The sequence below is a fragment of the Canis aureus genome, chromosome 17 (assembly GCF_053574225.1).
Source record: "Canis aureus isolate CA01 chromosome 17, VMU_Caureus_v.1.0, whole genome shotgun sequence".
In the NCBI taxonomy this organism is placed as follows: domain Eukaryota; kingdom Metazoa; phylum Chordata; class Mammalia; order Carnivora; family Canidae; genus Canis; species Canis aureus.
The window spans coordinates 58,024,341-58,040,084 of record NC_135627.1 but is presented as its reverse complement, the minus strand read 5'-3'; the positions used below and the strand labels follow the sequence as shown (position 1 = coordinate 58,040,084).

The 15,744-nt window shown below is 45.8% G+C and overlaps 1 protein-coding gene across 3 annotated transcripts in view; it reads left to right on the top strand.

The window, feature by feature from the left end:
* Positions 1-10,873: 10,873 nt before the first annotated feature.
* Positions 10,874-15,744, top strand: part of SUCLA2 (succinate-CoA ligase ADP-forming subunit beta) — a 43,924-nt gene continuing 39,053 nt past the window's right edge. For all 3 annotated transcript variants that reach the window (XM_077855706.1, XM_077855704.1, XM_077855705.1), the window contains exon 1: positions 10,874-11,028. In XM_077855706.1, the coding sequence (XP_077711832.1) occupies positions 10,939-11,028 (90 nt within the window). In that variant the 5' untranslated portion in view covers positions 10,874-10,938. The remainder of the gene's footprint in view (positions 11,029-15,744) is intronic.

Genomic DNA, 15,744 nt, shown 5'->3' with positions numbered 1-15,744 from the left:
CAACTGCTGAGCCACCCAGGTGCCCCCCTCTTCATTTTTTCAATTAAATTTAATTTTTTTAGATTTTATTTATTTATTTATTTATTTATTTATTTAGTTATTTATTTATTTATGTAAGAGAGAAAGCACATGAGAGAGAGAGAGAGAGAGAGAAAGAGAGCGCGCATGGCAGTTGGGAGGGGCAGAGGGAGAGGGAGAAGCAGATGCCCTGCTGAGCAGAGAGTCCAATGTGAGGCTCCATCCCAGGATCCCAGGATCATGACCTGGGCTGACAGCAGATGATTAACCAACTGAGCTACCCAGGCACCCCTGTCAAATCTCTTCAAATTGATTTACAGGGATTCAATGATATTCCAACAAAAATGCCAGAAGGCTTTTTTTTTTTCCCAGTAAAAATTGACAGTCTAATTTTAAAATTTATATAGCGATGAAAAGGAATTGAATATTTAAAACAACTTTTAAAAAGGAAAAACTTAGAGGATTCATATTACCTGATTTTAAGACCCAGGATAGGGACTCCTGGGTGGCTCCGTGGTTGAGCATCTGCCTTCAGCTCAGGGTGTGATCCCGGGGAACCTGGAATCAAGTCCCACATCAGGCTCCCTGCATGGATCCTGCTTCTCCCTCTGCCTGTGTCTCTGCCTCCCTTTCTGTGTCTCTCCTGAATAAATAATATCTTGGAAAAAAAAAAGACCCAGGATAATGCCACACTAATCAAGAGAGTGTGGTTTATTTGTTGATTTATTTATTTAAGAAAGAGAACAAGCACTAGTGGGGAAGGGCAAGGAAGGGGGAGAGATAGAGAGTCCTAAGCAGGGTTCATGCCTAGCATGGAGCATGATGTGGGACTTGAACCCAGGGCCCTGAGATCATGACCTGAGCCAACACCTAGAGTCAGATGCCGACTGAGCCACCCAGGCACCTGCAGACTGTGGTATTTATTAAAGCATAGGCACATAGACCAATGGAACAGAATGGAGAAGCCAGAGATAGACCTTTTTTAACAGATGGTGCTAGAACATCATCAACAACAACATATCATTTATACTTGGCGCCACGTATAACAGTTCATCAAAATGGACTGTTCCTCAATAAAAATACCTAAAAAAGTATACATTTTCTCTAAGAAAATGTAAGACAATATCTTTGTGATCTAGGTTAGGCATAGATTTCCTCTATATGACACCAAAGGCATGATTTGTTAAAACAACTGATAATGTGGACTTCAACAAAACTTAGAAATTATTCTTGTTGAGAGACACCATTAGGGACTGCATTGTATTTCACTCCTCCCCAAATTCATACGATGAAGTCCTCTCTCCTCAAATATTTTTTATTATGAGGACTTTGGGAGGTAATTAGACTTAGATGAGGTCATAAATGTAGGGTCCTCATAATGGGACTAGTGCCCTTACAAGAGACCAGAGAGCTTGATCTTTCTTTCTCCAACATGTGAGGAGAATTTAAGAAGGTAGCTGTCTGCACACCAGAAAGAGGGCTCTCACAAGGAATCAAATCTGTTGGCACATTGATCTTGGTATTCCCAGCCTCCAGAACTGAGAAACAAATGTCTGGCATATCTGGTATTTTATTATAGAAACCTGAACAAAGCAAGTTATAAACTATTTTTCAAAATGGAAAGACAAGCTACAAACTTAGGAGAAAAATGTGCAAAGCACATTTCTGATAAAGGACTTGGATCTGGAATACGTAAGGAATCCTCAAAACCCAACAATAAAGTGAAACAACCCAGTAAATAAATGGGCAAAATTACTGAACTGAGATTTCACCAAAAAGAGGTATGGGTGGCAAATAAACACATGCATGTGTTCAACATGGTGAGTCATTAAAAATTTAAGCTACACAGAGGCATACCTGTATACATGTATTATAATAATATATATATATTATATATATATTTATATATTTCTTAACCACAAGGACCTATAATACCAAGTCCTGGGAGTTCAGTTAGAACTCTCACACATTCTTGGAAATGCGAAATGGTACGGCCACTTTGGTAAACAATTTACCATTTTGTATAATGTTAAGCATAGGTTTATCGTACAACTCAGCAATCCCAGTCTTAGATATTTACCCAGAAGAAATGAAAACTTATGTTTATTCAGGACCTGGATGCAAATACTTTAGTGGTTTTATTTATAATTATCAAAAGGGCAGCCCCGGGTGGCTCAGCGGTTTAGCGCCACCTTCAGCCCAGGGTGTGATGCTGGAGACCCAGGATCGAGTCCCACGTCGGGCTCCCTGCTTGGAGCCTGCTTCTCCCTCTGCCTGTGTCTCTGCCTCTCTCTCTCTTTCTCTCTGTGTCTTTCATGAATAAATACAGAAATAAATCTTAAAAAAAAAAACCGTAAATAACTGAAAGGGTCTCCAGCTGGCGAAGGGATTAATCAGCTGTAGAACAGTCATACAGTGAGGTAAATTCATACAATAAAAAGCTATTCAGCAATATAAAGGAACAAACTTCTGATACATTTAACATGGATAAACTTACGTTATAGTAAGTGAAAGAAATCAGATGTAAAAAGCTACCACGTGTATGATTTATTTATTTATTTATTTATTTATTTATTTATTTATTTATTTATTATGATTTCATTTATATGACATTCTGGAACAGGCAAAACTATAGTCATAGGCAAAAGGTCAATTTTGCCTGGGGCTGAGCATGTGAGGAGGGCTCAAAGGGCGCGAGCTGTGGGTGAAGGAGCTGTTCTACATCTTGATTGTGGCAGTGATAACACAGTATGTGTTTGTCAAAACTCATTGAACCCTTCACTAACATGGGTGAATTTTACTATATGTATATTGTACCTCAATAATCTGACTTTTAAAACAGGCAAAAAAGAAAAGATGCAATGTGGACCTGCAGAAAGAAAAGGTGGATTGGCAACTCAGCAGTAGAGAGCTTCAGGGCAGACCAGAGCTAAACTGCTCTATTTTACCAAAGTTAAGAGTTTTCATTCTTGTTTGTGGAGTTGTCCTTTGGAGATTATTGTGTTTCCTGGGAGCTAGCCTTGGGCTGGAGCCTGAACTGGGGTGGGAGGGGGAGGGTGTTGGGGGGATATGTTCAAGGTCACAAGCATCCTGTTAAGGAGGGTGGGCTACTCCCTACGCTTAGTAGAGAATCAGGGGCTAAAGGGAGTGATGGTTGGGGGGGGCACCTGGGTGGCTCACTCAGTGAAGCGTCCAACTGTGGTTTCAGCTCAGGTCATGATCTCAGGGTTGTGAGACTGAGCCCCATGCATGGTGCAGAGTTGGCTTGAGAGTCTCTCCCTCTTACACTGCCCCTCCACCTGCTTATACTCTCTTACTCTCAAATAAATAAATCTTTGAAAAAAAAATAAAAGGAGTGGTGGGTGAGGACAGCCTGTGACATTCAGGAGTCACATTTAGTAGCCAGGTTAAAGTTTTTCTTTATTGGGTTTATAATTCCGTTTTACTATCCTGAAGTCTTCAATAAAGTCTGGTTACCTGTTACAGCCTGGTCTTACCTATGCTCTGAAGAGTTGTGTAAAGATATGAAAAAAGAACAGCATCAGGCCAGAGAAGCGCTGAGGTCAAGGAGAGTATCTTTGATCTCAGTTTCCTGGGGACTTGGGAGTAGTGACTGAAATGGAAGTGCCCTACAGATGAATACTGGAACAGAAGCTTCTCTCCTCCTTATTGATGTGGAGAATGAAGGCAAAAGAAAAGAAATTAAACTTCCTGATAACTTACAGCCCGTTGACAAGTGTCTGGGACAGGCAGTGTGACCTTCCCCCAGGAACTCAAGTGCCTCAATGTTCATACTTTGCTAAAGGCAAAAGGCAACCTTAGCTTGACATCAGGCTGACCTCCAGGATCCTGTGAGTCTACTTAAACATATGAAAATCCCTCTGGAAACTCCCTTTATCTCTACCTGCCCTCCTCCCCACGATATATGTTAGCAATCCCCCTCCAAGCATACGGCCCACTGATACACATCTGAAAAGTCTCATGATTAGGGCTTTACCAGACAGTAGTAATGACCTTATCCCAACAGCAGCTAGCTTTTCAAGGTCCTAGAAACCTTGCTTCCAAATTCCTTAGAGACTCACGCTATCCCTAATCCTCTCCTAACTTGAGAGCATGTCATCAGCCTCTCCTCATAACCCCAGGACAGCTCTTTCTGCTCAGGGGTCCTGTCCCTGCGCTTTAATAAAACCACCCTTTTTGCACCAAAGATGTATCAAGAATTCTTTCTTGACCGTTCGCTCCCAAACCCCAACATTTCATATTAATTACCAGTGTAGCAAACTAATATCAATGCATTTAAGCAAATCAGAAAACGATGTTTTTCTTGAAATATTTATGCATATGTAAAAAGGTGGCATGATTCACATGAAATACAAATAGTTATGAAGGGAAAGAGACACCAAGCTGATGTTCTTGAATCATATAAGAGAAGTGTGAATCAACCCACTTTGTTGTCACTTACTCTATTCTAGAGAATCCACATACCACAATTCCCTTCGGCGGGGTTCCCAACTAGTTGAACGAGGTATACCAGTAGTTACTGCAGCATTAGAAGCTAACAGAGCTTCTCTCTCTCTCTCTCTCAAGATTTTATTTATTTATTCATGAGAGACACAGGCAGAGGGAGAAGCAGGCTCCTTGTGGGACTCGACCCCAGCACCCTGGCATCCAACCCTGAGCCAAAGGAGGATGCTCAACCGCTGAGCCACCAGGCGGCCCCTAACAGAGCTTCTTATTGCCACATCGCCTTCCTAGTTTATCCAGGTTCCCAGGTGAAGGTACCAGGCACAAGAGCCCCTCCCTTGCTCAATTCCAGCACTTTACGGGGAGAGCATTGTTCTCCTCCCAGTCTGTCCAGTGTTTGATATTCAAAGCTGTATATAACTCAAGCATCCACCTTACGGTTTTAGTATGGTATTGTACGCATGATGGCAAAATTTGAAGTTAATAAATTTAACTCACATCACAACTCAGATGTACAAAAATAATGGCTTTCTTTCTCTTTCTCCTTCCCTTCCTTCCTTCCTTTCATTTTTCTCCCCAAATCCTTTGTCCCTATTGGCATTTGGCTCTGTAGAAAATTCATTAAATATTCAATCTGGTTCAAAACAGTCCAGTTTAATAATTTAGTCAGGCCCGGGCAGCCCCGGTGGCTCAGCGGTTTAGTGCTGCTTACAGCCCAGGGTGTGATCCTGGAGACCCTGGATCGCGTCCCACATCGGGCTCCCTGTGTGGAGCCTGCTTCTCCCTCTGCCTGTGTCTCTGCCTCTCTCTCTGTGTGTGTCTCTATGAATAAATAAATAAAATCTTTAAAAAAATAATTCAGTCAGGCCCCTTAAATCACAGTCTCTCTTGTTTTATTTATTTATTTATTTTTCATTTTAAAAAAGATTTTATTTATTTATTCCTGAGAGACCCAGAGAGAGGCAGAGACACAGGCAGAAGGAGAAGCAGGCTTCTTGTGGGGAGCCCCATGTAAGACTCCATCCCAGGACCCCAGGGTCACGCCCTGAACCAAAGGCAGATGCTCAACCGCTGAGCCCCCTGGGCGTCCTGAGTGTCTCTTGGTTTAAACACCTGAGTTTATCTTTCTCCTCATTTTTTACTTAAGATATCCAAATGTATGAAGCCCTGTGTGTGACTTGTGACATATTGTAACACTTTTGGAAGACAGTTTCCTTGAATCCATGTGGACTTACCATGTGCCCAGGGACCAGGCAGGTAAGAAATCTGGAGTCCTCCCAGAACAACCAAGGGTGGCCGAAAGCCCCCCTCCGTCTGACTATCCCATGTTACCAAGCGGGGCCTGGTTCAGGAGATTCTTCAAGGCAACCTCCTTCCAAGGGCCTCAAAATGTTAGTGTGACGAGGCTGGGGCAAGACAGATCTGCCTTCAACATTGTTCCCAGTGGAGCAGTGATGCCAAGTTCATTCCATATTTCTTATGTAGGAGACATAGGACTATTTTTGTACATCTGAAGTTTAATTCTATTATTAACCTTATTACATTGAGTGCTAGGAACTTCGCCTCTGGTGCATCAAGATCTATCTCCCACCCTCCTCCTCCTTAGATCCAGGAGGTAAATGCAGTGACAGATGAGCAGGGGCCATCTAGCCTTTGGCATTGTTAGCTAACTAAGCTGACATTTATTGTCACAGCCCGCTTCCCATATGCTCTGCGTCATTGTTCTTCACAGTCTATCCTTCCATGTTTCCACCTGCTGTCTCTCCATGCTTGTCTACAGAGCTGTCAAGGATTCTGGAAGCCCCTGCAGGCTTACCCAGCTTTGGTGCAGTGGGTACAAATCCTGGGAATATGATTCGACTCCATCTGCAGGTGTACACCAGCCTGCCGGAGGTTCCCACTCCTCTGCCACCACTGGGCTCAGGGGATTTTGCGTCTCCTTCCAATATTCCTTGTTTTAGATTTCCAAATTATTTGGGGGATGGAAAAACCCTCCATCTTGGACACAGTGGGCTTGGAGAGTATACAACACAGGGGCCTCCTCGGAACCACCAGGGTATCTGGCTTTCCTCCCACTTTCTCCGCTCCATCCTCTCTACGGGTGAGGTAATTCCAATTCTGTTTCCGAGGCATAAACTTTCCTCGAGTCCTTCTTGGTCCTGGCTTTTGAAACTTGAAGTCCAGTCTCCTGCCAATCCCAAATCCTTGCATTTGCATCTTACAACGTGTCCTCCACTGCTCTGCACCATCATTCTTTCCTTTAGGTGGTGAATACTGTTAACTAAGTGGAGTGAAAGGTAAAAGGTCAAAGAAAATGATAAGATGATACGAATCTTGTTATCTCAAATTCTCATCTTGAGGTACAGAATTGGGTTCAGATGTTGTGCTGGAACAATCAAGTAAACGCTGTGACTCTGGGCAATTTACTTGGTTTCTGAGACTTCATTTTCCTTTCTGTAAGATGCAAGATTGTGAGGATTACTAAGAAGATGTGTATCTCTTTGTCCTTTGCCCTTGCCATTCTAGGGTCGTCTAGATAAGTGTTCCTACTATTATTTCTGAGGCTTTAAGAGAACAAAGAGCAACGTTGTGTAAACTTACAAGTGTCTATCCTGTGTTACACATCTTCCTTCACCCCTAAACTTTAGTTCAAGTGCCTATATAAATCTGGCGACTGTTTCTTTCTCTGGCAGGGGATTGGATGGGTAAAATGGAATAAGATGAAAACCAGGGAATTATGAAAAGTTTTCTCGGCAAAATAAAGGATAGGAGGAAAAATGTATATAAGGATCTGACGCTAAAAACCAGGTGTTCAGTAAATAACTATTATTCACTCAGCCATCAATAGAAGTTCAGGGTAAGCAGATATATTGAAAGTTGTTTCTACAGCACTTTGTAATTCTGTTAATTCTATAGTTGACAACAGCACAATTTATTTTTTTTTGAGGATTTCAAGGGCTTCATTTCACTGTAAAAAATTTCGCAAGAGTAATTTGAACTGCATTTCAAACTCGCCTCCTTGTATGACTTCCAGTTCAAACCAAGCGTTTTTTTTTTTCCTGTGCCTTGGTTGGGTTGTAATACTTGTTTCTAAGTTTGAATCAGTCTCCACCATTTCATCCATTGCATTTTCAAAGTCGTACAAGATAGCCACTTTTCTCATCTGTGTCGACGAGTTTGCAGTCATTAACTGGCTGTGTATCTAGAGCCTCTCGAGTCTAGATAGCGTTAACATGGATTGGCAGTGCTAACATTTCCAAGTTCTCTTCTATGACTCCATTTACATTTGATTCAAATACTTCAAAGTTATTTGTAAAGTGAGGTAAAAGATTTAAAAAAATTTATTTTAATTCCAGTTGTTAACATAGAGTGTTATATTAGTTTTAGGCATACAATATAGTGATTTAACACTTCCATATATCACCCAGTGCTCATCACAGCAAGTGTGCTCCTTAATCCCCATCACCTAACCAACTGGACAGTTTTCATAAGGCTTCGCTCTGGACAACAAAATGTGGAGGGCATAAAAAGTTTAATCATTTTAAGGGATTGTGAAAAAAAAATTAAAGTCTTTCCCCCAGGAAATTTCTTTCCCCTTTTCCTGCATACCACCTGCACCATTAATCTGCAAGTAGAAGGCAGGGACAAAGTGGGAGACTATTTCATTTTTTAAAAAGTCTGAGTGCCTAATGGTGAAGCAAGGTTAGCAGGTAGGAGTCCCACCATTTTACCTCACTGAATTATTTTATCAAGACTCACAGAGCTCTGAGCACAATCAAGAAGTGCTGAGGCAGGAGTGCACCTCTGCCCCTCGCTTGGGCTTCCAAAGGAGCCAGCCCCACAAGATCTGCACATTCTCCTTCTCACTCCTTGGCTTAGTCCATATTTCTGCTGTTGCTTTTCCTGTTAAGAGAGTATCGAAGACATGCCAGGAGAGATGTTTAATAGATCACCCGTGACCTAGACTTGAAAGTACATTATTAGTACATTGACTTCTTCTTTTTTGTTTTAAGATTTTATTTACTTATTCATGAGAGACAGAGAAAGAGAGAGAGAGAGAGAGAGAGAGAGGCAGAGACACAGGCCAAGGGAGAAGCAGGCTCCATGCAGGGAGCCTGAGGCAGGACTCCATCCTGGGACTCCAGGATCACACCCTGAGTTTACCCATGTGCCCTTTAAATAACTGTCCTTGGACTCAGTCGGTTTGTTGTACCTGGTAATGTGACAACTGTGTTTATTAGCAATTAAAAAAAAAAAAGACTTGAAGATAAGTATGTCTTACTCAGTCTGATGGGATATGTGTTCCTAATAGAAACTGGAAGGTCTGAGCCCCAGCTTTTTGGACAGAATTTTTTTTTTTGGACAGATTACCCAGATCTTAATTGATTGGCAGTGATGGGCAGGAGATGCAAGAGGCACTTGAACACCAATGTCTGTTTCCCTCCCCTCTGTTTCTAACCTTACCTAACTAACTAACACCTCTTAGTGATGAAGGGAGCCTTGAGGACGGTCCTCCGTGAGTGCCAATGAAATTAAAAAGTCCTTGACAAAGTCTTGCCTTTAAGAGGTCAGAGATTTGGGGGGCTGCAAAAAGCCCCTCTCCGTTCCCTAAGCTGACACGCTGCTTGTTTTAGATTCATTCTTTTCTTTATACATTGCTGTTCTGTGCATCGGGCCACTGGGCTTCAGAAGCAGGTGCCGCAGCCTGTACAACGCTTGTCAGCCACTCCCATCTATCTGTTCCTGGGTTAGCATCTTGTACACTGAAAACTCTTGGGCACATTTTAAAGCTAGCTATCCAGGGGGGCCTCGGCGCCCAGTCGCCTGCCCAGTGGCCAGGTCTGGATGGGGCACATGTCATCTAGGCCTTCTCTTTACTTTCTTTCTTTTCTTTTCTTTTTTTTTTTTTTTTTAAGGGATCCACTAGGAAGTGGGCCCATTTATTTAAACAATTTTTTTTTTAAGATTTCATTTATTTATTCATGAGACAGAGACAGAGGCAGAGAGAGAAGCACCTGATCCCAGGACCCCAGGATCTCGCCCTGAGCCTCCCAGGCGTCCCCAGCTCAGGGTTTTCAGGGCTCAAGGTGCGCATCTCATTCCCCTTGAGAACTCCAAGAAATACCCATGTCCTGACTCCACTCCTCGGAGGATGTGCCTGGGGAAGGGAATTTTTCGGAACTGTCCTAGGTGATTGTGAGTCATCTGGATTGGTAACTGGTGGCGGATTTCTTTTCTTTTCTCTTTTCTTTTCCTTTTCTCTTTCCTTTCCTCTTTTCTTTTCTTCTTTTCTTTTCTTTTTTCTTTCTTTTTGGAAGACTGAACAGCTCGGTGTTATTCACCGCCGCGGGCACGCACCTGGCACAGCGCAGACGCTGAGAACGCGTGAACACCCCGCGCCCCGCAGGTGCGGCCCCCGGCTCCGAGCAGCCCCGACCCCCTCCTTCCGGAGCGCGTCGCACCAGGGGGCGTGCAGGTGGCCCGGCCGCCGCGGAGCTCCACGGGGCAAGGTCCGCGGGCCGGAGCGGGCGCGGCGGGCTCCGGGGCCCCGCACAGGGAACCCACGCCCCCCGCGCCCCCGCGCAAGGAACCCGCGCCCCCGCACAAGTCACCCGCGCCCCCGCGCACCCGCACAGGTACCCACGACCCCGCGCCCCCGCACAGGTACCCACGCCCCCGCGCCCCCCGCACAACTCACCCGCGCCCCCCGCGCACCCGCACAGGTCACCGGCGCCCCCCCCGCGCACCCGCACAGGTCACCGGCCCCCCCCCGCGCACCCGCACAGGTCACCGGCCCCCCCCCCCCGCGCACCCGCACAGGTCACCGGCCCCCCCCCCCGCGCACCCGCACAGGTCACCGGCCCCCCCCCCCGCGCACCCGCACAGGTCACCGGCCCCCCCCCCCCCGCGCACCCGCACAGGTCACCGGCCCCCCCCCCCCGCGCACCCGCACAGGTCACCGGCCCCCCCCCCCCCGCGCACCCGCACAGGTCACCGGCCGCCCCCCCCCCCCGCGCACCCGCACAGGTCACCCGCGCCCCCGCGCCCCCCGGCGCAGGGACCCTGGGACCCCGCGCCCCCTTTCAGGGAACCTGCCCCCTCCGCGCCCTCGCGCAAGGAACCCGCGCCCCCGCGCCCCCCGCACAGGTCACTCGCGCCCCCCGCGCCGGGAACCGGGCCCCTGCGCCCCCTCCCGCCCCCCCATGCATGCAGGGAACCCAGGCGCCCGCCCGCCCGCCGCGGGGGAGGAGGGAGGAGGGAGGAGGGAGGAGGGGGAGGGGAGGGGAGGGAAGGGGAGGGGAGGGGAGGGGAGGAGAGGGGAGGGGAGGGAGGAGGGAGGGAGGGAGGGAGGGAGGGAGGGGCGGGGCCGGAGCGCGCGGCCCGAGCGTCTGGGCCGCCGGCCGCCGCGCCTACTGCGCCTGCGCACGCCGCGAGGGGACGGGGTCGGGCTCAGCAATGGCGGCCTCCGTGTTCTACAGCCGGCGATTGGCCGCCGCCGCCCTCCGCAGCCGCGGGTCCCGGCCGGCGCTGCGGGCCGCCGCCCAGGTATTGCGGCCCCGCCGGCTCTCGCTTCGAGAGGGTCGGCAGGAGAAAGGGCGAGGTGGGAGACCCGGCTCCTGCGGGCGGGCCCTGCTCGGGGTCATTTCGCAATAGGTGACATTGGGTGACACGGGGGCGCCAGCCGGGCCGACGGGCGGCGTGTCCTGGAGGGCTGCCCGCCCTGACCGCGCGTCTCCGCGCTCGTCCTCTGCCCGGGGGAGCCCCGGCGGCGGCGGCGGGGGCGGCGGGGGGGGAGGAGGGAGGGGGGAGAGGAGGGGGAGGGAGAGGGGGAGGGGAGAGGGCGGGGAGGAGCGGGGGGCGCTTCTGCGCGCAGGTGCGGCGGGGAGGAGGGGCGTGCAGGTGCGGGGGGCGGGCGGCGCCTCTGGTGCAGATGCGGGGAGCTGGGGGCGCCTCTGCGTGCAGGTGCGGGGGGGAGGGGGGAGAGGCAGGCAGGTCGCCCCGCGGCCCTGCTAGGGGCGGGGGGTGGGGGGGGAGATGCCCTGCAGGGGGACTCGGGTCCCTTGGGAGCGGTCATAGGCGGGAACGCTTGCTGACGGGCCTTCTGGGGGGTCGAGGCCGGGGAAGTTTCCCACCTGCCCCGCCTGGCGGTTTCCTCCTGTGCTTGTGAACAGTGGGGACAAGATGCTGTTGATCATCAGCTTACCCAGCTGGGAGGTCGGACGGCGCTCCTCTGGGTCGCTTCATTTCTGGGTAGAGTGCAGCCCAGCGGTCCCAAGTTCTGGTTGGTTGGTTTGGGTTTTCTTGTTCCGGAGTGTGTGCCGCGCACAGGTTGTGGGCGTGTGATCCCATCCCTCTTATTGCCCCTGAACCTGAGCTCTTGTCGGGCAGACAGTGACCATGTGGGCCAGCCCCCCCGCTGCTGGACCCCGCACCTGCTGAGCTGGGCCAGGTGCTGAGCTAGGCATTTTACTTGTACTTTCTTTCCTTTCTTTTTTAAGATTTTATTAATTTATTCATGAGAGATCCAGAGAGAGAGGCAGAGACACAGGCAGAGGGAGAAGCAGCTCCCTGCGGGACCCATGCAGGACTGGATCCCGGGACCCCGGGGTCACGCCCTAGGCCAGAGGCAGATGCTCGACCCCTGAGGTGCCCCTTACTTGTAGTTTTACTCCCTTACTTGTAGGGAGGCTTTTCAGCTCCGCTTTAAGGGCTGTCAAAATTCTCATCGTTGATGGAGAAACTGTGGCTTAGAGAACAAGTAATTGGGGCTCAGCCATAAAGCAGGTGAAGTCAGAGCTAAGGCGTAATTCCAGAAGTGTCTGGCCCCAAAGCCTGTGCACTTCAATCTGCTCTTGTTTTTTTTTTTTTTTTTTTCCAGGAAGCCTTGGCTTGTTTTTTTCAACGTTGTCACCAAGAAACTTGTGAAAGGGCGTGATTGGCTTCCAAGTCGATTTCAGAGTTTTACGTTTTGTTCCGAAATGAACTCCTTAGACATGACAAAGATGAATTGATCTAGATTTTTTTTTTTTAAAGCTGTTCATAGTCTAAACCTGGAGGCAGTGAATTACATGAGTAAGCTTCTTAACAGGAGAAGTGATTTTTTTTTTTTTTTGGCCTTGAACTTCCTTCTCATGAGTTTTAGAAAATGAAGATTTGATGAACAACTATGTTTTCATCTATCCTTTTGGATATTCTATTAAAAACCTCTTGTCTTTCTGTAGGGAAGTGCCTCATATGTTGTCTTGTAACATCTCTTCTTTCCCACCCACACGTTAAATAATACAGCTTTAGAATTTTGAAGACTAACCCCTTCTGTACCTGAGGACACAGAGGTTCAGGATCCTAGGAAACTTATTCAAGGTCACACATTGAGTTTAGCAAATACTTTTTTTTTTTTTTTAAGCAAATATTCTTAAACTTTTTTTTAAAAAGATTTTATTTATTCATGATGGAGAAGCAGAGACACAGGCAGAGGGAGAAGCAGGCTCTCTGTGGGAAACCCGATGCAGGACTCGATCCAAGGACCCTGGGGTCACGCATGGCCTGCGCCAAAGGCAGACACTCCACTGCTGAGCCCCCCAGGGATCCCATTCTTAAACATTTTGTTTAATTCTTTGATCACCTTCTAGTTTCTCTGTATCTTTTGTCCAGTATATATCTGGTAACATAGTTCCGATTATGAGCAGATGAACTAATTTAAAATATTTTCTCAGTTGTCCTGAATCAGATCCCCCAGTAACGACCTTTCCCCACATTTTAATAAATATGATTTAAACTAGGTGAATGACTAAATAGGTGGTAGTATAGGGATTTGGCCAGGAATTGGTGGCCTTTTGGCAGGAGGAATATGCTAAGTGATAATGTGGAGAAAGACAAAGACTTAAATGTGGGAATCCTTGTGATTATGCAGGAATATTTATTACCAGCATAATTCAAAAGTCGTATTTCAAGTCATAACTTATAGTGGTACAAGGAAAGGATTATCAATACTTCAGATATTCAAAAACCTCTAAGGGGTATAAAAGTTACCAGCATTACCCTACGAGTACTACTGATTCTTTGTGAGTATAGATATTTGAAAGAAATTGTAAAAATAGAGCTTTGTGTCATTGGTTTACCTTGAGCTATTTTTTGAAAAGTTTGAAACTGGTAGACTGTTCCAGCAACATTTCAGTGAGCACATATATTGTTTTCATCTAAATTTAACATTTTGCCACATTTGCTTTATCTTTAAAAAAAATTACATGTGCATATGTGAATTTTTATATGTATGTATAAAATGACATTTATTTATATTTGCTCAACCATGGCACTTTGTCCCTAGATATTTTAGCACATGGCCTTTTAAACATAAGGATATTCTCCTAATAACCACAATTATATTTAGGAAATTTATAGTTATCCTACTTAGAAATTTAGATTTAGGTTTCCTCAGTTCTTAAGTGTCCTTTACAGATACTAGTTTTTTATTTTTATGGATTTATTGATTTTTTAAAGAGATTTCATTTATTTGAGAGAGAGCATGTGTGCATCAGTGCAGGGAGGTCGAGGGGAGAAGGAAAGGGGAGGTTGACTTGCTGTTGAGCATGGAGCCTGCTGAGGCTCCATGTCATGACCATGAAATCATGACTTGAGCTGTAACCAAGAGTTGGATGCTTAACTGACTGAGCCACCCAGGTGCCCCACTTTTTTTTATTTTCAAACTGGGATCAGGTCTCTAATATTTTTTTCTAGTCTGTCCAGCTAATTAATGGACAGTGCTACCTAATGACTGCAGATGCTCTTACATGTGTTGTAGGTGTTCATTTGCATGCTCATTTACATTAGATGAATTCTGTGATTGTGACCAAATTGGTTTTATTCTTTTAGCATCCCTAGTACAGCGTCTGGTATATATGCATTCAAAAACTGTTTGAATGTAGAACTCTTTTTACCAAGCTGTGCTGGGTACTCCCCTTTTCCTCTTATTTTTATTGTTATTTTAAAGTATAATTTATATAGAGTGTATAACTTGAGTGGGAAGCTAGATTAATTTTTCTGTAGGTATCCAGCTATGTCTTCACCATTTAGATCAAGATATGTAATATTTTCAGCCCTCAAAAGCACCCATGTCCTCTCTCATCAGTACTCCAGCAGAAGGTGACCACTCCTTCTGACACACTCCTGTCACTAATTTTGATTGGTTTTGAACTATATAAAAAAGTACAAGTATGTATTTTTGTGTGTGGTTTCATTTCCTCAAAATTATGTTGAGATTAATTCATTGTTTTGTGAGTGATGGGTATTTAAAAAAAGTGCTCTGTGTTATCCTAGTATATGAATATGCCATATTTTATTCTGTTGATGGGTGATTAGGTCATTTTCATTTTTTATTTATTTTGAATAAGCTTGCTATGCACATTTTTTTTTTTAAAGATTTTATTTATTCATGAAAGACACAGAGAGAGAGAGAGAGAGAGAGAGAGGCAGAGACACAGGCAGAGGGAGAAGCAGCCTCCACGCAGGGAGCCTGATGTGGGACTCGATCCCAGGTCTCCAGGATCATGCCCTGGGCCGAAAGCAGGCGCTAAACCACTGAGCCACCCAGGGATCCCGCTATGCACATTCTTATCATAGGTGCCTTTTGGTAGACTAACCACTCTCTTCTGTTGGGTATATAACCAGAGTGGAATTTCAGAAAGTAGATGTGTGCTGAACGGTTTGGGATGTTGCCAGTTTTTAATATTGAAGTGACACTAAATCAGGGAATTGAGCTACTCTGGTGAAATATTATTCAGGATTTTAGCTTATCAGATGAATCAAATAAGTTGTCACTAGATGTGTTGTTATTAGACTGTGGTTCTCAAACTGTAGGGTACTTAAGAATCAGATGAACTACTTGTTAACGAATGCAGATTTCCTGAGGCCTATTCCAGAGATTCTGATTTTGTAGATGAGAGTGGGGCCCCATAATCTGCATTTTTAGATACATCCCAGGTAATTTTGATGCAATTGTTTCATGAAATCCCTTCAGGAAATAGACTGTTTAAAAAAAAAAAAAGAAAATAGACTGTTTAATAAAGCAGTAGGAGATAACCCAGAACTATACATTTCTAATTCTCTAAACTATCTATAACATGGACTATCCATAGTTTCCAGTATTTTATATTAAAAAAAAAATAGCCTGTACATACGATCCTTTTAAATTCAGTTCTTACAATATTGTGTGTTTCATATGAACCTAATTTCAGTGTCCTGCATTCTTTGTATAGAGAATAGAAA